This window comes from Aedes albopictus, chromosome 2 (genome assembly GCF_035046485.1).
Source record: "Aedes albopictus strain Foshan chromosome 2, AalbF5, whole genome shotgun sequence".
Lineage (NCBI taxonomy): Eukaryota > Metazoa > Arthropoda > Insecta > Diptera > Culicidae > Aedes > Aedes albopictus.
Window position 1 is genome coordinate 313640713 of NC_085137.1, and position 25379 is coordinate 313666091.

General features: G+C 44.0%; 1 protein-coding gene across 2 annotated transcripts in view; it reads left to right on the plus strand.

Annotated features, from left to right (window-relative positions):
* LOC109411069 (membralin) overlaps positions 1–25379 on the plus strand; it is a 237071-nt gene that overhangs the window by 44737 nt on the left and 166955 nt on the right. For both annotated transcript variants that reach the window (XM_029880157.2, XM_062852282.1), the window contains one exon: positions 23325–23408. In XM_029880157.2, coding sequence (XP_029736017.1) covers positions 23325–23408 — 84 coding nt within the window. The remainder of the gene's footprint in view (positions 1–23324; positions 23409–25379) is intronic.

Genomic DNA, 25379 nt, shown 5'->3' on the forward strand with positions numbered 1-25379 from the left:
ACGCACCTTCATGTCTCGGGTTTCCCCTTAGGGAAAGAGGTCCTCGGCCTTCCTCGAACAAGCGAGCGAAAGCGTTGCTGTACCGAACGGAGTTGAGAGCAACTTGTTGTTGATAGGGTGCAGGAGGTGGAGGGTTTCAGGTCTGGTCTTAGTCCGGCCGTATAGGCTCGTGTTTATGGGCCACACATGAAAAAAAAACTACTGGAGGCAATATTGCTGCACCGGTAGTTTGTGTAACCTTTTGGTATGGAAGATATATACAGTATGCTTTTACATTCATTGTCGATGACAACGCATCGGGAAGGTCAGGTTAGAGAAGTTACTTGATAAACTGAAAAAAAAACGTTGCTGTTGAAAACGTATATCAAAGGAGAGTTTAATCTTTTCATGGTAGGATATTGAAATACCCTGCATAAGAATATTCAAGGATTTTTGCGTGCAAATAGTGATTGCAAGCACTTTATTCTACGAAAAGTTTATAAAGACGCGGACACGTTTAAGGACAAACTTCTTGACATCCCGCTTCAACAGTGCATCAAAACTCAAGAAGCAAGCTTCAAACAACAGTCCATTTTATTATTCTGTTCTTGCTCATTTGTAATAAGCATAAAATAAGAAGATCAGGTGCGCTGGTTTTGTTTACGAAGAGATTTGTGCCCTCGAAATCGTGAGTAGCTGCCAAAGTCGGCCATTGTGGCGGCCAGTTTGGGAGTCTGTCCTTAATGATTCCAGTGAGCTATTCGCTCTTTGAACGAAGCACGACACTAGACAACGACTAGCATGCAACGCCCAGTGGCACAGCCGAAAACTTTTCCTGACAGCCGCGGCGGGAATCGAACCCGCGATCCTCAGCACGATGCGGCTTGATGACCTTTGCCTCGTTTTCAGCACGATGCGGCTTGGCTTGATGACCTTTGCCGCACGACCAAGAAGCCGCACAGTTATTGAGCAGTTCGTAGGTGGAAAATAAGGAAAATACCTGACGCTTTCCAGTCAGTTGTGAAAATTACTCGAGTGAAAATGAGAAATTTGGGTCTGCAAGTTGTTCTCCCGAAATTTATCGAGATCGAGAATCTGCCTCAGGGTGAACGTCTGGTTCATCGTTGATGCGTGACCAGGAAAACCCACCTGTTATTCGCCGACGAAGGACTCCTCAATCGGCCTCAGCCTGTTAAACAGAATTTCGGACAAAATCTTGTACGCCGAATTGAGAATAGAAAAGCACTCCAGTCGATTCTATTTCTTATATACAAAAAAGCAAGTGAGTCCCAGCACATTACTGTTTTAGAATTCAACTAATTCTTCGAAGAATATTGGACAACGTCTGATGCGATATGTCATGTGGTCAATTTATAGTATTGTTGTTGTTTATCACACGCATCGGTCCCCTTTAATCTTATGTTACCTCGTATATGCCCATAAATAACCGCATCGACCGGCTAGTATTACAACAAAGAATCAAAGTAGAAAGAATAGCAGCGTTTCTAGTTTTCTATGTAAAAATCAAGCGGCAAGCTATGTAGCGCTCTATAATATGTTTTTTTTTTCATTTTTTTTTATTTCTGTGTATTTTAACTACTGTACTGCAAATTCTACACATAGGTTCTATGTATGCGAAATAAGGTGAATACTCCTTGTTTATGTGTTTCTCAGTAAGCAAAGTGACGTGCGTTTGTTCGGTCAACTGTATGCACACTTAATATTGAATATACAATTTAGCAATCTTTTGACGAAATTCGAACAGCAGAACTTCAAACGAGCTGAATTGAATCTTGAAACTACCGAAAAAGTGTTGCTGTTCTAATTGTGTCAAAAACATACCGAACAGGCATTTCAGAAGTGTGTTATAGTTCAACCTCGTAATCTGCACAGTGAACATTCTTGCTGTTATGATTCTTTAAACATACCTAGTACCGAAAGTATCACCTTAATGTCCCGCGCTTATGTTATTCAAGAGCGATCAATGTGTTTTTTTTTTCTTCCCTTGGATGACCACTAGACCGAACGTCAAAAACCATACATTGTCCTTCCCCATCGTCGCTGTCTCGTTTAGATGAGGGAAATTGCGCCATCCACGGTTCGGTTTACGGCTTCCAAGCATTGGGAGACAATCCCCCCAAGTTTACCTTGAGCCATGTGATGATAGGCATGAAGGACAACACCGCCGCTTCCCGTATCGCACACCAAAAGGGCAATCCGAAGCTTATATGAATTGGATAGAGCGGATCGTAATACGGTGCTACAAACGATGTAGTCGAGATACGGGCAGACGGCAAGCATTCTCCCACCCCCACCATGTGTTATCATTTATAAGATATGTATTTCGATAATAAGCGTAACAAGTGTCCTATGACAGAATTGATAAGGTGAACTGGAAACCCATGGCCTGGCCTGGATTTCACATTTTTTCCACCGCTCTGCACCGCCACCTTTCCAGTTCGACATGTTATTATCAGACGTGCTATACTCTCCTCCATACCATACCTTTAGCTAGGGAATCGCGCTACTTGGGCGGTGGCTTCTATATTCGTCTGTTTTCCACTATAACTCAGTCAATCTTGAACCAATTGACACAATTCTTGGAATGCGGTGAGACAGGTATAGTATCTACCCGTGTACAAAATTTCAAGTCAATCGGTTCAAAATTGACCGAGTTACAGTGGAAAACAGACGAAAATAACAGACGAAGAAAACCACCGCCCAAGTAGCGCGATACCCTATCACTCGTCGGTTGGGTCGTGGCGGATGTTATGTTCACTCGTACGTGTCGAGATTCAGTTGGGCACACTTTTTCCACTCACTGCCAGACGATAATGATGTGACAATACACGGCGCACTCTTACGATTTCACCATATCCATCAATAATCTTGGTTCCGCTATGCATTTAGTATAGTGCTGAGTGCTGATATGTTCTTCACATATCTATTAATTTGTACTGGTGACATAGGGGAGATGTTAAATGCGAAATTTTGCGGTGTGATTTAATAGTATTCATACTAATTGTTTTTGATCTTGTTTCATCCTTGATGAAAGGTCAAAGATTTCATAGAATTGGAAATCAATTAATAGAATTAAACAAGGTCGTTGGAAGTTGCCATATTGTAAGCAGAAGCTTGCAAAAGTCATCAGTCCTTTCCTTTTATTTTGAATAATTCTCTCAAAAGTCTAATTTATACAGTCGCAATATACTTACTTGATACTTGATGAGATGATCGATGAGTCTACGCCGAATGAAGCATTGTATCCACTGGTCTCGTTCATGGGTCAATCGCTTCCAGTCCTTATGAACGTTTAGAGTCCTTCGGTCCTATTCAACTGCAAGAAGCCAACGTGAGCACGGCCTTTTACGGTGCCATCTTCCTGGTTCTCTGCTGAATATGGTTTTAGCTTGTCGTTCCTCTGGCATACAAGCTACGTGCCCAGCTCACTGCAGCCGTGTTTTATTCGCTTCGCCATATCTATTTATTGTCCATTTGAGTCAAGAAATCTGGAGCTCCAAGCTCTAGACGGAATCCTCAGAAAATTTTCTTTCAGTCCTCAGCACCCATGCCGGTGTATAGGGTTGTTTCACATGACGGGAGAAGGTACTGCACGCCATTAACAGTTTCGTAAAACCTTCGCATATCATTCTGTTCCATACTCTCTTGCGTCTGACCAGTCACATCCCAAGAAACAAAACTAGCTGAACAACAGTTTCTTAAGCTAAAGTTAATTTAAGAGTCGTTTGTTCCACTCTTGTATAGCAAAAATGTTGGGCATTTTCCTTTTGCTTTCTTATTTTTGTTAATCCCTCTTGTAGGATCCTAAATTCATTTATTTATTGTTACACTAGAAACATTGTCCCTCTTGATTCAATTATTTTTTATAATCATGACATAAATGTTCACTCTTTTCAACCTTTAATTGACATCTCTTTAGTTTTGGAAATAAAACAAATTCCATACTGTGGGAATTTAGCTGATGGTTCTCGATGAGAATCGCCCAGCGCAGCGAACCGATACACTGTGCGTCCGCCGTGGTCGGACGCTGACCAAAGAAAGAGGAAGAGTCGCGGCTTGCTATGATCTCATCAGCAGTTGTCACTCGATAGCGTAGGCGTTACCTCGGATGGTCAATGTGCGTGCGTTATCAATTGTCTGTTGACATATTGAGGGATAAGACTCTTAATACACTGAGAGATGCTCATTGTCAGATATAAACCACACATTCCCCTTTTTCCCTCAACAAAAAGAGAAAAAAATCTCTTACCAAGGGATTTAACAAATATAGGGCATTACTGCCTTTTTCACTGAAAATTTGCATTACACTAAGGTTTTTTTTTACACGGGTAGTTTTTCTGCTTTAACTCGGTCTATTTTGAGCCAATTCACATGAAAATTTGTACACAGGTAGACACGGTTAGTACTACCTGTGTACGGAAAATCAGATAGGTAGGTTCAAAATTGACCGAGTTAAAGCAGAAAAACTACCCGTGTAAAAAAAATACCTTAGTGTACTTCGTCGAATTCCATGACGTTTAATTCAAGCGAAGGCTTACGCGATACAGCACATTACTTAATACCACACCAACACAGCAAGCTTTCTGATAATACAATAACTTATAACACATAGCAAATACTCTATTTGCAATCCACTCACAAAACTAACGGATAGCCGCGCCATAAAATATCAGAGTAGCCAACCCAAGTAACAAAATTATTTTTATAATGCTTTTGAAGTATTCTTCAACACCTATTCTTTAAAACCATGCATAAACCAAATTGCTCTGCAAAACGACATCAACTCAATCATAAACCCGCCACAAGACCAAAGGGGCCCATCCTAAGATGCTCTTGAAGAGTTGTTTTTAAATTTCTCTTAAAACTTGTTGTACTTCCCAAGTTGTCTTCAAGGCGAATTGATCTCTCCTTGTAGAACTCTTCAAGTGCACGATAAAACGATAATAAATTTGTTAGTGTTGTTGCTGTTGCAGCTTTTATGTCGACAGAAAAGTTTGGTGAATTAAATTGACAAAAAACACACAATGAAAATATGACACATTATTGTAATCGGGATTAATTTATTATTTACACAAATTGAAAATATTTCCGTGGTGTAACAAGGATGCCAAATGCCAAGCAAAATTCATCGTATATATGTTGCAAGATACTTCCAAAAATTGCAACGCGCTTCCATTATAATGCATTAATAAAATATTCAAAAATATTATTCCTCGTGAGAACATTGTTCATGAGTTTTCTCAACATGGCTTCCATTGAAATCTGGGCCGGTGGTCGGTCCATTATCGATGGTTTTAATCAACATCACCATAAGATCGTCTTAAATTTCTTTCAACTCATGCCAGAGTTACAAGCATAACTCAAGAATACTTGGATTTATAGCGTTCTCAATGCAGTCTGATTGGCCTCCATCAAGAACGTCTTAAATTTATTCCAACTTAAACAAGGGTAAGAAGAATTACTCCAGAGTACTCAGGTTTATAACGTTCTTGATGTAGGTTTATACAAACTCCGCCGAGAACGTTATAAATCGAGTATGCCAAGTTGTAAACAAACAATAAATTATCGCACCGCGGTGGATTTTCTGAGCCGCCCGTTCAATTTTATCATCCCCGGTACCATTTCTAACCAGGTAAACCTTCTCCGAGAACCGGCCTCAAGGCGGCGCAGCGCCTCATTCCTCCGGTCAGCATTTCCAACGGGTAAGTAGTTTGTTGATTTTGCAGGTCGATAATTTGACCCCCGATTGCACGGGAATCAACGTCCTGGATGACCGAACAACCTCATTTCGGATGCTGCAACCGGAGGAATTTGGTACTGCACCGCGTTGAGGTTTTCCGGATAGGTGTTCTTGATTGATAATCGCTGCCAATGGAACGATGAAAATAAAAAACGGATGCTTGAGTTTTTTTATATTTTTCATGTATCAAACTGTTCTTATGCGAGAACAGTTGCACTTGCTCAAGATTGGTTGATTGAAGATAACTACTAGAGCCTTATAAAACTGAAAATAAGTTCAACAGTTCTTGTAGTGTTTATAGTTCTATAGATTGAATCTCTAGTATTCTTGGAGGTGTTCTTAAAACCACAAATTGATGAAGAATAGTTATGCTCAGCTGAAACTTCGATAAGATCAACTAGAATATGCAATGTTCCGATAAAACTGTCATAAAAACAAATAAAACCAAATAGAATCAAAATTGTTACTTGGGAACGGTCAGGTGAATGCTGTCAAAGTTCTTTCCTTGTCAATGAATCTGCCGTCGTCGTGGAAACCCAAAGTTAGGAAAAAACCACCAATTCCAATAATACATCCAACTGTATGTTTAGTTGATAGAGAAAAATAGTCCATTGCGCACTTAAAGTATTCAAATATATGCCTGTGTTACAAGTTCATGATATAGTATGGACTCGATTATTCGCATCTTACTAACAGAGCGATGGCAAATGATGTCACTGCCGTTCCGTTCCAGTCCATATTCGGTTTCAAAAAAACGACTAATTGTCTAATTTTCTCTTGTGCACAAGTACTTTATTCTTGGAAAATAAAATAAACTTTCAGTTTGAATATGGTCAGAGTACACTTTCAAACGGTTTTGGGAATCGAGCACGATCTATGGTCTACATTTTAAAGAATATATCTTCCATTAAATTATATTGGTCCTTTTGTCATTTCATTTCAACCCAAAATTTTCTCACGAATTTCTTCGTAGCGTCGTCCTGCTTTGCAAAATGAACACCTATCATTTTGACGGCGCGTCCAGCGATTCTACCGACCTACCAACGGCCTTCGAGGCACGATACAACACATGTGATTATAGCGATCTTCGTTGTCCTACTTCCGATTCCTCAAGAGTTATCTTATTATAATACGACGTTCTTCGAGACGCGTCCCTCAGTCTCTATTTTGATTTACCAAATCAATTCGACAGCCTTCAAAGCGCGTCCCTCTTTCCCTTTCCTCAAAACTTTTTTGGATTTCTCGACGGCCTTAGAGACGCGTCCTTTTTTCCTTTTTTTTTGGCACCTTCAAGGCTCGCCTTTGCTTTCAATTCACGACGGCCTTCGAGGCACGTCTCTCTGTTCCATTTCTAGACGGCCTTCCAGGCGCGTCCCTTTTTTCCATTTCCCGATGATCTTCGATACACATCATTCTTTTTCTTTTGTCGACGGCCTTCGAGGCTCGTTTTTTTCAATTCTCGACGGCCTTCCAGGCGCGTCCCTCTTTGCATTTCCCAACGGCCTTCGAGGCGCGTCTTTTCCATTTCTCAACGGCCTTCGAGGCCCGCCCTTTTTCCGACGGCCTTCGAGGCGCGCCTTTCTTTTGAGTTCCTCGACGGCCTTCCAGGCGCATCACTCTTTTTTTTTTTTTCTCGACGGCCTTCGAGGCGCGTCACTTTTTTCCTTTCCTAGACGGCCTTCGAGGCGCGTCTTTTCCATTTCTCGACGGCCTTCGAGGCCCGCCCTTTTTTCCGACGGCCTTCGAGACGCGTCTTTCTTTTGAGTTTCTCGACGGCCTCCGAGGCGCGTCACTCTTCTTTCCTCGACGGCCTTCGAGGCGCGTCTGTCTTGTCCATATCTGGACGGCCTTCGAGGCGCGTCCTTTCTTGCATTTCACGACGGCCTTCGAGGCGCGTCTTTCGTTTCCGAAAATCGAACACAACAAAATCCGACGGTCTTCGAGACACGTCTTCTGGCATACAAAAAAAAATTAAGCCATCCGGACGATCCTCGGAACGCGTCTTTTATATTTTTCTATCCATAAACGAAAAAAAGAAAACTCATACCTGCCACTTTACCACAATACTGCACTTTTCAATTAAATTCACTTTTGGTTTAACTTACCTGGCTGAGCGATTCTCACCTTTATTTGAGTTTTATTGCAAAAAAAAAAAATCGCAGCCTGGCAGGATTGCCATTGTGGGAATTTAGCTGATGGTTCTCGATGAGAATCGCCCAGAGCAGCGAACCGATACACTGTGCGTCCGACGTGGTCGGACGCTGACCAAAGAAAGAGGAAGAGTCGCGGCTTGCTATGATCTCATCAGCAGTTGTCACTCGATAGCGTAGGCGTTACCTCGGATGGTCAATGTGCGTGCGTTATCAATTGTCTGTTGACATATTGAGGGATAAGACTCTTAATACACTGAGAGATGCTCATTGTCAGATATAAACCACACACATACTATGAGCATTATCGATTTGCTAAATTGTTATTTGACCGTAAATTTGGTGGAATTGAACCTCAGTATTTATTTTATACGAATGGTTCATTCATTAGAAATAGTGCTGGATTTGGAGTTTATAATATTGAGGTGGCTCATTTTTTTAAATTGAAATCTCCTTGTTCCATTTTTGTTGCTGAATTGATTGCTTTATATTTCAATTTCACATGCAGTGTTATTGAAGGGTATTCTCCAAATTTGTACATCATATGTACTGATAGTTTGAGTTGTTTAAATGCAATTAAGTCAACAAATTTCAATTTTAAAATTCATTACATAATCATAATGCTGAGAAAATTAGTATACGATTTACAACGTCGAGGATTTATTATAAAATTTGTGTGGGTTCCTGCACATTGTCAAATTTTTGGTAATGAACAAGCTGATTGTTTGGCCAAATTAGGTGCTACTCGTGGTATTATTTATGAACGTAATATTTTTCATTCGGAATACTTTGCTGAAATCAAAAAAAAAAATGAAATCTTCTTGGCAAATTGATTGGGATTGCAGTGATAAAGGTCGTTGGTGTCATTCCATTTGTCCTGTTGTGGATAAAAAACCTTGGTTCAAACATTTATTTACTAGTAGAAATTTTATTTGTCTGTTTTCAAGACTTATGTCTAATCATTATATTTCTAATAGTCATTTATATCGTACCAATATTGTAGATTCAAATTTATGTATTTGTGGTGAATCATATCAAGATATTGATCATATAATATTTCATTGTGTTCATTATACATTACCCAGAAAAAACTTAATTGATAGTTTTAAAAGTTTAGGCTTTTCTTTACCTGTATCTGTTAGAGATATTTTAGGTTGTAAATCTTTAGTCATGATGAAATTTTTTTTCAGATATTTTATTGAAATTGGTTATGCTGTTTGATACTCTTTAAATTTTTTTTCAGTTTTAAAGAACTGCGTCCGATTTCTGTCCTTGATGTTCAAAATTCCTTCGTCGTAGTCAGATTACCTTGGTTCATCCCTTGAAAAATCCGCATCAAGACCACGGCTCGATTATGGATACTTTTCCGGAGGAGCCTTTAGTTTTAAGTTTATTTTATAATGATTTTTGAAAAGATAAAAGAGGTTTTATGCCTTTTTGAGAAAGATTTCGTAGATGAGAAAATCACTCAATGGGGCTCTTTCAAAATTTTTAGTTAAAAATAAATAACAATAACAATAACAATCTTATTTTTGCGCTGGATTTATTTTTCAGCCGAAAGCGCGAAAGAAACCTTGAGAAGAATACATGGAGGAACTCAGGAGCTAGAAAACTTCACGGTGAATGCATAAAGGAACTTTAGGAAAACTTCTTGAAAATTCCATAAAAAAAAACTTTGAGAAACTTCAAGACGGTGCGGCCTTGTGATATGGTTAACGGGTAAAGCTGATACTAAAAAGTTGCATTACGAATAACGAGAAAAAAAGCACTGTAAGTTGCCTATTGTAATGCACGATGAATTTGTCATCACGTTCCGCTTCTCTTCATTTGACTAAACAACCGGATTTTCTAAATGTTAGATAGTTGTGTGGTTGATGTGTTTTTTCGACTAATCGTTTCTACGATTTCCTCCCTTTAAATTTGCGGAACTGTTATTTTCCTGAAATTGCCGCCACATCGCTATTGTCGTTGCCAGAATGAATGTGCTCAATCTTGTTTACGTTATTCTCTGCTTGGGATCGGAACAGCTACATAGTCGCTCGCTGGCGGTATCAAGTCGAAGCGAGCACACCGCACCGTGCGACATAGGAAACTAGATTATCTGGACCCCCTCCGGTTCCGGTTTGCTTCATCATCATCATCCATGGTTGGGCATCATTATCAAGGCTTTCGCTCGGGTGGATGATGCGACAATCCTGATCCTGTCTGCCTCTGCCTATACGCTACGGTTGGTCGAATGAATCAAATCAAAAGTGCTTCTTTTTCTCACCGAGGTTGTTATGTTTATTTGTGTGTTTTTTTTATGCTGCACGTTTGTCCGTGAGTCAGGCCAGGCGTTTGGATGCTGTCAGGCTTCGCCAGTTTGGAGAAAGAAGGACCCTCCAGGGTATTCTATTAACTACGGAACCGCTCCACATATGGGACGTGCTGGTTGGTAGTGCGAAAAAATACACCGTGCTGACAGGATTGGACGAAAATGTGTTGTTTTGCCCCAAGCTTGTCTCGTCGTCCGTCACCTCGGTGACCAACTTATGTGGTGATATTTTTTTTTGTGGTTCAGTATTGTTCATGTGACGTTTGATTGTCCTGTTTTTTTTTCTGGTATGGAGGCTACGTTGACTAGGGATCAAATTAAAAGTTGCAAACAATGCGTACTGCGCATTCTACAGGGTAACGTGTTTGACTATGCATCTACTATCCATTCATTTGACTATCCATCTTACTGTGCTAACCGAAGCAATGGTGCAGCTGATATTGGTTTTCTCGAAGATAATCAAATACTTTTCATTAGAATCATACTCAAGGGTTACATTATAAGTTTGTTCTTTATTAGTTTTAATTACAACTTTTATCTTAATTACCTTGTTAGCTTTGTGTCTGCTACTGACAGTATAAACGATATGACAAACTTGTGTGTCTTGTCTCGATTGTGTGTGCTTGCCAATAACAAATTTGTCGTTACACTCGTCTCTGAACTAGCTATCAAAGATATACACTGTCCGTTAAGTATAAACCCATCAAATAGCTTTGCATTAATTAAACTAGGTTAGATACAGCATTTTTGAACTCGGTAAGCTGATGATCATTGTGCTTAAAAAACTTTGATCGTTGACAGAAGTTCACGACTTTCGTTTTATTTTGTAAACTAGTGTTATGGGTAAAAAGTTGAGCTACACATAGCATATCTCGAAAATCTGAAGGTCTGAGAAGATCTTGTCTTGAACAAATTTTCAAAAGTAATAAGTTTTCTGAAGGCAGCAGCTGCGTATGTTTTAGAGATATGCAGGAGATACTTTTTCAGGTGATTTATTATTGTTGCAGTACAGAGTGCTTAGAAATCAAAGATTCAAAATAGAAAGCGACTTTCCCCTTTTGTCATTCTCGTTTTGATACTTCTATTGCCATTATTATTCAATTTTCTGTCATAAAAATATTCTTAAATTCACATCTGGAAACATATTAACAGTTCTGCCTCATTACCTAATGGATCGAATAAAGGGAAATTCAATTAATCGCTGTAACCAACTTTTCTGATGATCGGAAGTATGTATAATACGGAGTTACGGTTCATGTCTCTTATTTAGTAAACTTTCTCAATAAACAAATGAACGAACAGATAGGCAAATAATAATTCACAACATTGAGTTCCGTGTTGATCCCTCAGTGTAGTATTTTCGGAATTCACGTTGATTGTTCTCAACAAAGAAATACGACTATTCTTCGGTTTATTTACCGCATGACGAACCATCCCCTGCGGATGCTTTCAAACAAAATCAGACTCAAAGAGAACTAATCACCAGTTGAAAAATTGGCATAGGTTGGATGAAGAATGTTTATCTGACCTTCGCCACATGTGTTTATTTATGGCTGCGGCTAAACTTAATGGTTTCAATGGTTCGGATATAACTACTTTCAGTTCTGGGCATCCACGGTGGTGCACAGGGCTGAATTGAAAGATCTTCATCCTGGGCGATTGCCAGCCATCGCCTTGACCTGTGGCCAGGTCAAATTTCTGTCGACTTGCTTGATTTCGTTGTTGAGGCTACGCCGCCATGAGCCTCTAGGTCTGCCACTGCTGCGATGTCCTGCTGGGTTCCAATCTAACGCTTGCTTGCAGATTTCGTTTCCGCCCCTGCGTAGAGTGTGGCCGATCCATCTCTACGTTTGTTCCCGAATTTCTGTCGCTATCGGCTTTTGATGACATCGACGATGGAGCTCGGCGTTGGAGATCCAATTGTGAGACCACCATGCACAAATCAGGTATATACCGCAGGCATCTATTGATAAAGACCTGCAGCCGTTGAGTGTTCTCCACTGATACACACCAGGTTTCACTGGCGTATAGCAGCACAGATTTCACGTTCGAGTTGAAAATTCGGATTTTGGTGCGTCGACTTTCTTAAACTCGCAAAAGCAGCCCTTGCCTTCTTGATCCGTGCACCTATGTCGATCTTGGTGCCGCCATTTGGCTACCAAGATATTGGAAGCTTTCAACATTCTCCACTGATTGCCCAGCTATCGTAAAGCTGGAAGGGTTGACAGTGTTTACATTCAACGATTTGGTCTTGTTGACGTTGATGGTAAGACCTGCCGCTGAGGAGCGATTGGCAAGATCATCCAGCTTGCTCTGCATATCAGAGCGTCCTTGAGCTAGGAGACCAACGTCACTAGCCTGTTCGAAGTTATTTAGGTGCTCCATGGTAATGGGCTGCCACAGCAATCCACGATTGGTTCACGGTCAATCGTGCCTACCAGGATCTCGTCTATTACGATGAGGAACAGTAGCGGTGATAGCATACATCCTTGCCTCACTCCAGCAACGACCCGGATGGGATCGGACAATATGGTCCACACAGGATCGTCCGGCACGGAATCCTGCTTGCTGCCGTCGGAGACTTGCGTCAATCTTCTCCTGTATCCGGTTAAGGATCACTTTGCAGAGGACTTTGAGAACGATACACAGTAATATGATGCCCCGTGAATTATCGCATACAGTCAGGTCACCCTTTTTGGGTACCTTTACTAAGACGCCTTTCATCCAGTCTGCTGGTAATGTCCGGTTTCCCATATGTTGCAGAATAATTGATGCAGTAGTTGTGCGGATACTACGGGGTCAGCTTTGAGCATCTCAGCTGCGATCGACCCCTGGGCCCTGTTCGATTTCATGCTACGGATGGCTGTTTCTATCTCCTGCACTGATGAAGCTTCGGTGTTGACAAGGGTAATGCGTCGAACCCTTGGCGGATCATGCTGAGGTATTGATGGCGTGGCCGACACTTGAAAAAGGTTTCCAAAGTGCTCGAACCAGCGTAGCAACTGATCAGCCGGGTCGGTCAGTAACTGTCCAGACGTGTCTTGCACGAGCGTCGTAGCATTCATCTTAGGCGACGTGAAACATCGTAGAGGAGACGGATGTCACCGGTGTTTGCGGCTTTCTCGCCTTCGTCAGCTAGGGAGCCCGCCCACGCTCTTTTGTCCCGTCCACATGAGCGTTTCACTTCCTTCTCGAGAGCCGAATAGCGCTGGCGGGCTACGGCTTTGGCTCCTCGTGTTTTCGCTCGCTTTATCGTGGCTTTATCGTTCCTTCGCTTTCTATTTTCCTCCAGGTATTATCTGTGATCCACTGCTTTCTCCGGGTGCGTATATAGCTCACCCAAATTATTCTCACCGGTGGCCATGAGAGCGTTCTTGATGGCGCTCCATTAATCTTCTACACTTCCACCTGCTGGAATATTCGCAGCACGGTTCTCTACCTCCTCGACGAAGGACCTTTCCACCGCAGCGCCTTCCAGTCGGCGTGTGTTGAACCGGCGCCCGATTTTCTCCTCCTGTCGGTGGATCCTAGAATGCGCAGTCGGATCTCGCCGATTAGGAGATGATGGTCGGACGCAATGTCGGCGCTACGTTTGTTCCGCACATCAAGAAGGTTCCATCTCCATTTACGGCTGATGCAGAGTGGTCGATTTGATTTTCCGTGACGCCATCACGGGAAACCCATGTCACTTTGTGCACGATGAGGAAAAAGCTCCCCCAAGCGATCCCCCAATCACCATGTCATGGTTGCCACAATACTCTGCATACAACTCTCCGTCTTCGCTCAATTCTTTGATACCATGGCGTCCATGACGTGCTCACAGTCCGAGTTGTCGGAACAAACCGGGATCACCTTCCGAATAATCCAATTTTATGGCTGCTTGGAGATATGCACCAGCGTCACACATTCATTTCCTGAGATACGTCATATCACCACCATGTTTTGATTGTATTATGGTGGAATAAATTTCGAAGAAAGCTTGTTATTAGGCACTTTGCTGCTAATGCACAATAATGGTTTCTTAAGCCATTCTTAAACGATTAAACAAATAGCGTCAAACAACGATGTTTAATAAACGTTGAAGAAAAGTTTATGATATTTGTGTAAATAGCTGATGGTTCAAATGTTGAACAAGAGTTTAACAACCAATGTACGATCATTGAATAAACATTCATTTCATCGTGCTTATAGAACTGTTGATGTAGAATACATTCTCATTTTTGGGCGAACAAGAGTTGAAGAATAGTTTTATTTCAAAAATATTCAAATATAATACGACTAGCAGCTTAATAACGTTGGTTTAAGAAACATTTCCACAACCAAAAATTGTTTCTTGGGTTGACTGTAAAAGTTCTCTTTGTCTTGCAATTCGGCAGCATCGGTTGGCGCGTAACATTGGATCATGGTAAGGTTACGAACCCGTGTTCTGAATCTGGCTACAATTATCCTCTCATTAATAGGATCCCACTTCATAAACGCAGCGTGGGCGTAATCGCTGAGCAGGAAACCAACTCCACGGTGGCGAGGAGCGTGTTTACCTCGTAGGCCAGAGTATAGCAGAATTTGACCCGACGCCAATCTGTGTTCTCCAAAGTTCGGCCAACGAACTTCGCTCAGTCCTAGGAGTTCAAGCTTAATAAGGCATACCTCATTGGCTAGTTGTGCCAGTTTACCCTGCTGGGCTAGGGTTAATACATTCCAAGTTCCAATTCTTGTTCGTTGTTTTGCGCTAAAAGTTGTTGCCGTTGAATCAGTTCGTAATCTTTCATTTTCGGTTTCCGTAATGGTTTTTGATTTTCGGAAACAGTAGGTTGTTGGTTAGCTGCGTAGCCTGCAGCAACGAACATCGATGACTCGCTTTGGAGAGTCCATCACGGTAGCATGCTGGCGCTTAGCCAGTTTCCCGAGTGGTCCTCGCCACTCCCTTTGTCCTCGGAAGGCGGGCAGGGTCAACCCCGCCCGCGCCCTACTGCTGAGCGGACATCAAGAACTGATGCCCACGTGCAACCCGATCTGACCTGCCCGTAAGGAAGGGTATCACTACCCTTCAGGCCCTATCAGATGCACCCGTAGGTTGCAGACAGCAGGATCTCACCTACCCCGACCCTTGCCGGGGACCCCTTTCCAACCGCGTGCTCGGATCCAACCCAGTAGACCGACGCCACGACAGCACCACTACCGGGACTTCCTCTCCGCGGCCACTTAATCGTTGTAAGGGTCGATCTCGACCGCAGGGCACCGGTATGACCTACGAAGCCGACTCCGAACCCCTGGACCACCTCTTGTACTGCATCTGGACTAGCCATTCTCCGAGTCCACGCGCCACCTCCTCTGTAGCTCCCAGACGATGTGGGTAATAGCCGTTGAAACGGCCAAACAGCCAAACTCATCCCTACACATCCTCTGGACCAAGTTGTCCGGAGTTGTGTCCTCCCCGCATGTGGCAAGCATGCGGTCACGCATTGTGCGAAAACGCGGGCACACGAACAAAACGTGTTCCGCCGTTTCCTCTAAACCATTGCACACTGGGCATTCGGGAGAATCCGCATGCCCGAAACGGTGTAGATACTGTCGGAAGCAACCATGACCTGTAAGGACCTGTGTCAGGTGGAATGTGACTTCCCCATGGCGCCTATTAATCCAACTATCTACCCTCGGTATCAACCTATAGGTCCACCTTCCTTTGGTGGAACTGTCCCACGCGCGCTGCCATTTGACCATAGAGGCCATCCTGACAGTCCTGCGTATGCCTCTTGTGCCGCGCATTTCGAAGCACTCCATGTCCTCACTGATAAGAATGCTGATAGGCACCATACCAGTAATGACGCAGAGAGCGTCGTGTGACACGGTACGGTACGCGCTCGCAACCCTCAGGCACATAAGCCTGTAAGTACTTTCCAGCTTCCGTCGGTAGCATTTAGTACTTAGCGCGGTGCCCCACGCCGGGCCGCCATACCTAAGTATGGATGTAGCAACACTAGCCAGAAGCTTGCGCTTACTGGCGTACACCGCAGAGCTATTGGACATCATCCGGGACAGTGCCGCAATAGCTGTGGAGGCTCTTTTACAGGCATAATCGACGTGGCTACCGAAGGTAAGCTTATCGTCGATCATCACGCCCAAGTGTTTGACGGAGCGCTTTGACAGGATAGTACAGTCTCCTACACTGATCTCCGTCTGCTGCTCCGACTTCAGGTTGTTAACAACCGTCACCTCTGTCTTGTGGTGAGCCAGCTCCAGTTTGCTGGACCGCATCCACGCCTCCACAACCTTGATCGAGTGGTTGGTAGTCAACTTTACCTCCTCGATCGTTTCACCGTAGACTTCGAGCGTAATGTCGTCGGCAAATCCGACAATCACCACTCCCATTGGATACTCTAACCTCAACACCTCGTCGTACATGACATTCCATAACACCGGACCCAGGATGGAACCTTGCGGGACTCCTGAGGTTATGTGAAAGCACTTCCGACCCACCTCCGTGTCGTAGACTAGTACACGATTCTGAAAGTAACTTCCGAGAATCTTGTACAGGTACTCCGGTATCCCCAGACGCAAGAGCGCATCGGCAATAGCAGACCAGCTGGCGCTATTAAACGCATTCCTTACATCCAGAGTCACTACCGCGCAAAAGCGAATTCCCCTCCTCTTAGGCTCGAGTGCTTTCTCGGCGGTTTTTGTAACCGACAAGATAGCGTCTACGGTGGACCTCCCCTTCCGGAAACCGTACTGGTTACTCGAAAGACCATTTTCGCCCTCGGTGAACCGCAACATTCTATTGAGGATGATCTTTTCGAGCACCTTCCCCGCCGTGTCAATCAAGCATATTGGTCTATATGCCGACGGGTCTCCGGGTGGTTTCCCCGCCTTTGGCAATAGTACCAGGCTCTGCCTCTTCCAAGCTTCTGGGAAAACTCCCTCGTCCAGGCATTTCTGCATAGCAGACCTGAACATCTCGGGAGCCTCTGCAATAGCTACTTTTAAGGCTAGGTTCGGAACTCCGTCCGGACCTGGGGCCTTACCTACGCTAAGGGACTTAGCTATCCCCGCAAGTTCCACATCGGTGACCCTCTCCTCATCGCCAGCCCCAGCCCCCGGCTGTCCTACGAAAGGAGGCCAAGGACTAGGATCATGACGCGGAAAAAGTCCTCCAATGATCCCCTCCAAAATCTCTGGAGATTGCTCTGTAGGAGCCATCACACCTCTCGTCTTGGCCATAACGATCCTGTAGGCGTCACCCCACGGGTTCGTATTGGCACTCTGACAGAGACCCTCAAAGCAGGCCTTTTTGCTTGCTCTTATCTCGGTCTTAAGCGCGGCTTTCGCAGCGGCGAACACCACCCGCCGTTCGTTTCGCTCTTCCTCTGATCGTGCTCGCTGCATCCGCCGCCTAGCCCATAGGCAGGCGCGGCGCAGGTCCGCAATCGCGTCGGTCCACCAGTAAGCCGGTGGCCTCCCATTTCTAGGGTGGACTCGCCTAGGCATGGTCGCATCACACGCACGTGAGAGCACCGCTACCAGCTCGTCGCCGTCTAAACCGATTAAGTTTCGCTCACGGCGGAGCGCCTCCCTAAATACCCCTTCGTCGAAGTATGATGTCTTCCACCTGCGAGGGCTTGGCCTTGGCCTAGCCGCCTCTTCTTCTATCCGCTGTCTGCTGTTATTGTAGTCGATACTGTAGCGAACCGCCAGGTGGTCGCTGTGAGTGTAGCCATCATCTACTCTCCAGTTCGAACTACTTGTTAGGCCAGGACTACAAAAGGTCACGTCAATAATTGACTCCGCTCCGTTTCGACTAAAGGTACTCTTGGTACCGACATTAGCCAAGTCGACATCTAAGATGGCCAGTGTTTCTAGCAGGATCTGACCCCGCTGGTTCGTGAAACGGCTTCCCCATTCCACGGCCCAGGCATTAAAGTGGCCTGCTATTACCACCGGCCTTCGCCCTGTTAGCACGGTCGTTAAGCGGTCCAGCATTTGCGTGAACTGCTCGATCGGCCACCGCGGAGGCGCATAACAGCTACAGAAGAAGACCCCGTTTACTTTGGCGACCACGAAGCCCTCATAGGTAGTAGACACCAACTCCTGAACGGGGTATTTACCCGTCGTCCATATCGCCGCCATTTTCCTGGTCCCATCCGAGGCCCAGTTGCCGTTGCCGGCGGGTACTCGGTATGGGTCCGATATGATGGCGATATCCGTCTCCCACTCAGAAACTGCCTGACAAAGCAGTTGCTGAGCCGCATCACAGTGGTTCAGGTTCAGCTGCGTTACCTGCACTGTGATTTGTTGTTCACTGCGGCTTTCTTGAAGGCCGGGCACCCTGGACCACCCATCGCATGTCTGTTTTTCGAGGTTTTCCCGGTACAGATCATGCAGATGGGCGGACTCGTGCAGCTTTGGGCCTTATGACCTTCAGCGCCGCATCGCCTGCACAGTTTGCGCCTGTCGGGGCCTTTGCAGTCCCACGACTTGTGTCCTGGTTCCAGACACCTGAAGCAAACCTCTGGTGGCTCGTGGAATGTCAGGTGACATACACACCAACCCACCTTTATGCTCCCTACTTTAACGGTCTTTTTGACGTCCACCACAGGTAGCTGAACCAAAGCTATCTGTGTCCCTGCTGGCCCTTTCCGTAGCTTAACGGCTGCGGCGGCCACCTGCACATCGCACTGTTGCCGCAGTGCCGTGACGAGCTCTTCCACTTCGGTGATCTCATCGATGTCCTTGACCTTCAGAGTCGCCTCATGTGTCAGAGCCCTCACCTGCACACCCTCACCAAGGACCTCTTCTGCCAGCCTCTTATAGGCGGCGCCCTTGTGCTCCTTCTGGCGCTTCAGCTCCAGGATCATCTCGCCCGTACGAGTACGTCTAATACTGCGTACGTCGGCTCCAAGACCCTCAAGCTTGGCTTCGCTTGTTACGTTTGTAATATAGTTGATACGTTGTAAAGTAGTTTTAAGAATTTTCCATGAATTGGAGAATGCAATTCATAGAAAATTCTTCGATTGTTGCATGGAGTGTGTTACGTTTGTAAATAGTTGTGAACATTTTGTCAGTTAATTTTCTGTTTTGTACTGTGATTTGTTCATTTGCCCCTAAATTTTAATGTGCATTTGTAGCGCTCCAAACATTTCAGGAGCGAACCAGCACAAAACACGCAAGCCGTCCCCTAACACGGACATCAAATTGTAGACGGTCTTGTGTTGTTGCCCAAATCAGGATGCCCCCTTAGGATTAGAAATTCCTAGACCAAAACAAGCTATGAATGCAGCAACACATGCTGCGAACTAAAAGGCGAACTGCCAAACAAAATACATTTCTAGGATGACTGATGGACCAAGAACAATAATGAAACCTCGTCATCCTGGGTTCGGACATCGTTATCCATGTGGATGACTGGGCAAAATTATGTTATGTGTTGCATGTTTGTGTTTTGTACATTTGTAATGTTCCATTTTACTTTTCGTATCCCACTAGTTTCAAAATGTGGGGCTCGATGCGGAAAATAAAATGCGCATTTGTAGGGTTCTATTAGCAATTGTCTACAGTGTAGTACCCATCGGGAGCACAATGCATTTGTAGTATTCCGCAAAATTTTTTTGTTACACGCTTCGCATCATCTTCAAGACGTCCGAGTACTTGGACTGTTCCGTCTTGATGACGATAGCGTCGCCTTTCTCGCGCTTGGCACCTGCCCTCCTACGCCTTGGCTTGGCGTCCTGCGCTACTACCTGCGGATTCGCCTTCTTCTTCCTCTTCCGCTCTACCTTCGTCCAAGGGGGGTCCTCCCCTTGGATCGCCCTACTCTGTGGCTGTTGAGGGCCCACTAGCGGTCGCAACCCCTTGTTCCCATCGTTCCGGGACGGGCCAGCCTTTTCAGGCCCACCCTTCCCAGCTTTCCGGGAACCCTGGCTGGGGTCCGACCTTCCGGCATTATTACCGACTTTCGGGGTAATGATTCGCCTGGCCTTGCGGGCACCGCCAGACAGCTCCTCGCCTGACGGTTGCCTCGCCCGCTTCTGCGATTGCTTGCCCCGTTTGTCGCGAGCAGTCGCTTCCGCCTTATTCGGACTTCCTGCGAAGGAGAAGGCCTCCGTTTGGGTAAACTTCGGCACTTTCTCATTTACAGGCTCCGCTGCTGCAGCAGTCAGCAACGCGAGTGCCGCGTGCTCCTGCTTGGCATCGTCGATCGACGCCCTAAGTCGAAGCAAGGCCGTTTTCAGATCCTTGCTTATGTTCGACTTAGTGGACGCAAAGTCGATGATTTTGCCAAGCTGCTGCTCAGCCACCTCTATTGCGGACCGTCCTTTGGATCCTCGGTTGACGACCCTCAACAACCACGCTCCGTCCATAACCTCCACCGGCTGGCTTGCCGGGAAGTGGACTGGAGCACCCACGCTTGAGCTGCGTACGCAACTCCCAGCGCCTATCTCCTCACTTCTCCTTGCCGGAGATCTCATCAACCCGCTTCTTGCGAAGGGGTTGATCCCACCACTATTTCCACCTAGATTCTGATTTTTATTTGACTTCATGATTAAATCCCACGAGTAGCACGGGAAAGAATGTCCACCACGCCAGAGCCCTGCATTAACGCGGTAAGGGACAGCTTACTGTGGGGGGTGCCCAGGTACCCCACAGGCTCCGTTAAAGATCGAGCATCTTTTTCACCCCCTCGATCACTCATTCCTCAGCACGGGTCGCTTGACACCTTGAATTGGGGTTAGTAGTCCTATTCTTAGCCGGCGACTACACGGCTGACTCGCAAGCGGGGGGGTGCGTCAGGCCCCAGGACTTTAGTCCCTGCTGCCCTCAGGTTATTGGTCTAAGGTCCCCTTGGTGAACAGATGCTCGGGACGTACCTCCTCAATCTAGCTGAAGTCAGATGGACAACAGTGCCCAGGCTGCACTATCAACTAAACACACAACTCTTAGCTGGCGGTCTTTGTCATCGCGTGACCCATGGAAGCATGAAATAGGAACTTGTGAGGACCAGAGTTATGTTGGACGCTCTTCTTTTCAATTCACCGTTTTGCAGCCCAGTTCGGATATAAGGATGGCCAGTAATGATTTATTTTTCATGCTTCTTCTACTTTGCCTTTTCCGGGCTATTACGTTCCTACAAATTTACACTCCAAGTGATTTTAATGAAGCCATTGATACTAAAACGCCCTTCATCATGGACGCATTTGAAGAAGTCCCAAGTAACAATCAGCATGCCTTGAAGGTTTATTCATGTTTTATCCTGGTTTTATACGAGCATGTCAAAAAGCTAGTTGTTATAAATTAGTTTTATGTGATAGTTTTTTACTTTGAACCTTTGGCGTTCCATTAAACTATCATATAACTTCTGCTATAAACATCTTCAGCTAAAGACTTGCAAGTTGACATGAATTGGTTTTATCACTTATTATATAACATTTCAATAAAACTTGCATTTGCGGTTGTTGTCGGAGAGATTTTTTTGTAAACAAATACACAAAACTGTGAGGCAATGCATAAAACCAACAAAAGATTTCGTGGCCGTAATATAAACCAAAAAAAAATGCTGTGATAAAACCGCTAGTTCTATCATGAGCTCAGTTATGACTACCTCAGGAGGGTTAGCCCTATTGGAGGAATCATCAGGAACACAGAGTTTTATCAGAAAAATATGTCGCCTAGCCGGGATAATTTATGTAAATACAGAAAAATTATTACTTAATTTTATGATTTCACGTACAGCTTAAGATCAAATTAATCCATACAACACGTTTCCATCATTTTATTTTGTCAGAAAAATTACATAATGTCTTTTAAACTCCGCTGTGTTGAAAAAACCTTTTTTGCACCCAATTCCACCGAGTAAATTAAATGCATTTAACTTCCAAATTATGCATAGTTTGTGTGCGGCACTTAGTTTTTGTCATTATCACAGTCACATTCACCACAAATTTCCGTGGCATGTCTCCTGGCACGTATTAAATAGGAAAACAAATCTGAATTCCATATCTGCATCTTTCCAATTGATGGGTGGATAAACAACCAAGCAAAATTTATTCTGACGATCGAACATTGATAGTGAAAAATAATCAAAACAATTATTTGACAAGTCAGAAGATGGTTTTACTTAGAAGATTGATAAAACTATGATACAACCCGAAATCCTAAGCCGGTTTGCATATGAAGTCCTGTAGACCCTAATAAGACTGGGCCAACTAGCCAGAACGTGAGCTTACTGAGGCATACAAGAACTCGAGAACATTTTCATATCGGCATCAATGGTTTTATGTTTAGGATTTTCGAATCGCTAAAAAAACTTTGATAAAATTAAAATTGTTACTTGGGGTTTGACCTCTTTTGATCCTTAGTGAAACTCTGATTTTGGCCATGTTCAGGAAACAATGAAGAGAATTTTAGATTCATCAGTTCGACCTATTTGCTTCTGAAATGCTTAGAACGCATTATCGATTTCCACATCTATCTGTGATATTTAAAATGCATGTACAGACACAACAGAAACATGTGTTTGATGAATCCACGTGCTCCGACAGGAATCGAACCCACGACTCCCAATTCGCTAGACTAGCTTCTTCTTCTTCTTCTTCTTGGCGTAACGTCCTCACTGGGACAAAGCCTGCTTCTCAGCTTAGTGTTCTATGAGCACTTCCACAGTTATTAACTGAGAGCTTCCTCTGCCAATGACCATTTTGCATGTGTATATCGTGTGGCAGGCACGAAGATACTCTATGCCCAAGGAAGTCAAGGAAATTTCCTTTACGAAAAGATCCTGGACCGACCGGGAATCGAACCCGTCACCCTCAGCATGGTCATGCTGAATACCCGTGCGTTTACCGCCTCGGCTATATGGGCCCTTCAGACTAGCTATTCCTCCCCAAGACATCGAGCTACTTCACCATCTCCTGATGTCGTAGACGTGAACTCGATTCCCCTATATAAGTTATTTCTCATATTTACATAACCCCAATCTCCACCGGATTAGGTTAGGTTATGCAGTGGGCTGAAATTCCTGATAATAGAGATAAAAAAATAAAATGCAGAATAAAGATAAATATGTAATAATAACATCGACGATATTTTAAACATGCTAATCGGTGATTTTACGTTTCTTTTATTACAGTTGATCTGCTCCAGATGTTGGAATTCAATATTCCAGTTCGCTTCCCTGCGGCGCCACTGCTGACCGTGATTCTGGCACTAGTCGGTAAGTACTTTCACAACATGCGGTGTTTTGTATATCCAAATATTAGGGTTACTAAAGATTTCTAAGGATTGATTTAGAAAAGTAGGAAATATGCCGGCTGCAATTGGTAGTTTTATTTTCAGTCAAAATATTGATTATCATTTAGCTTCCTTCAACATCAACTTACGATATTCAACTTGTAGTCTTATTTCACGGTCATTCGATAAAGAACCTTCTCCAGCAATACAATCGACGAATCGTCATACCATAGTCATACAACGATACTGATACACCACCGGACAAGCCCACATTCACGCAACTCCGTGTTAACACCTGAAATATGGACTTGTTAATTCCTCGACAATTTGTTAACTATGCCGTCAGCGACTAGGGATGTAGTACCGGTAGTACCGGTACCAGACGCGCCAACTTGGTCAAATTATTGGGGGGGCAAAGCATGGTTTTTCTGATTTTTTGTATGGGAAAATCGAAAAATCGTCAAATATTGGGGGGGCAAAACCATGCTTGCCCCCCCTAAGTTGGCGCCTATGACCGGTACCGAAAATCCCGGTATTACCGACCAATTTTTGGTACCGAAATACCGGTACTGACTGAAGCTTGGTACCGGTACTTTCGGTACCGGAAAATATCTCCCGAAACGCTGAAATACGATCATAAGTGTAGCTAAAATGCTAAAATGGATATAAACGAAAACATGTAAAACCAAGTACTTTGACAATTATCGTTTCATATATGCAACCTTTCTGCAAATCCAGGATATCGTTCAACGAACGCTGAATTTTAAAAATAGATTTACTAGCTAAAAAAATATAGTTTGGGGTTTCTGGTTATTTCTTTAGATTTTAGAATTCGTATATAAAATCATCAAGGTAAAATCAGTTAAATCTTCTGCTGTCTTCACCTTGTAGCTATGTATCTGAATTTAGTACATGTAAGGTTGTTCCTGTTTTGTTTTAGACTGACTAACATAAATACTATCTTTTAAACTGTGCAGAGGCTAAAAATAGCTTTAATACAGTTCCATACAACTCATTTCTTTTAATCTATCTATATTTTCTATAATTTAGTATTTTCTTGTTAGATTTTATGATATCCCTGAAACCGGAATTTACAAATGATTGGTATATTGTAGATTTTCTGTACAAAATAGATTACTCTTAATTTTAGTGACATTTTTTTCAGTACCGGTATTTTACCGGTACTACCGGTACTGTTAGCTCCAGTACCGAAATACCGGTACTCACCGAAAGTGGTCGGTACTGCGACCCCTATCAGCGACCGACCAGGTGTGCTTGTGTATCAACATGCTTGTTTCCGCCTCCGGTCCCGGTCACACCGGTCGCTTTGGCTTGTACATGTGCCTCCTCTGTTGGTGAATTTGGCTCCACAGCCTGGCCGGGCTCGGCACCGTGAGTGATGATGGTAATGAGCCAGGGATGGTCGGATCATATGTGTCCTGTTTTGTATCATGTAACCACCTACCTATGTACAAAAGCCAAAGGCTATTTGAGGCTAGATTAATGTAAAAGACCGTGTGGCGTTGGGGTTGGGAAGATATTCGGCTCCCATAGTAATCGTGCTCGTTTTGTATCGTCTTGGTCAAGTCCGTCACGCAAACCAATTTGTTTCCATTACACAGGATAACTTAGTCGGTTCATAAAAATAACGATTAGTGCTAGTTTTTTTTTCTGCTCGGTATCATTGTGGATGGGGGTTTAATGACCTAGATGCCAATTGCTGTTAGTTTTTTTTGCGTGCATGTGATTTATTAGCGCATTTGCGGATATTAGCTGCGGGACTCGTCTGTTGGAGCTGAATTAATTGTTGTGTTTATTGAATGTAATTAATGTTGATTTTGTTGGAACATTTGTTCTGTGCACACCGCGGCAACTCATTGAGCTGTGACAATCAGTGCCGCATTCGAGTTGATCGAGTAATGGATTGCTTATACACATTTTCGTTTGGCCAATA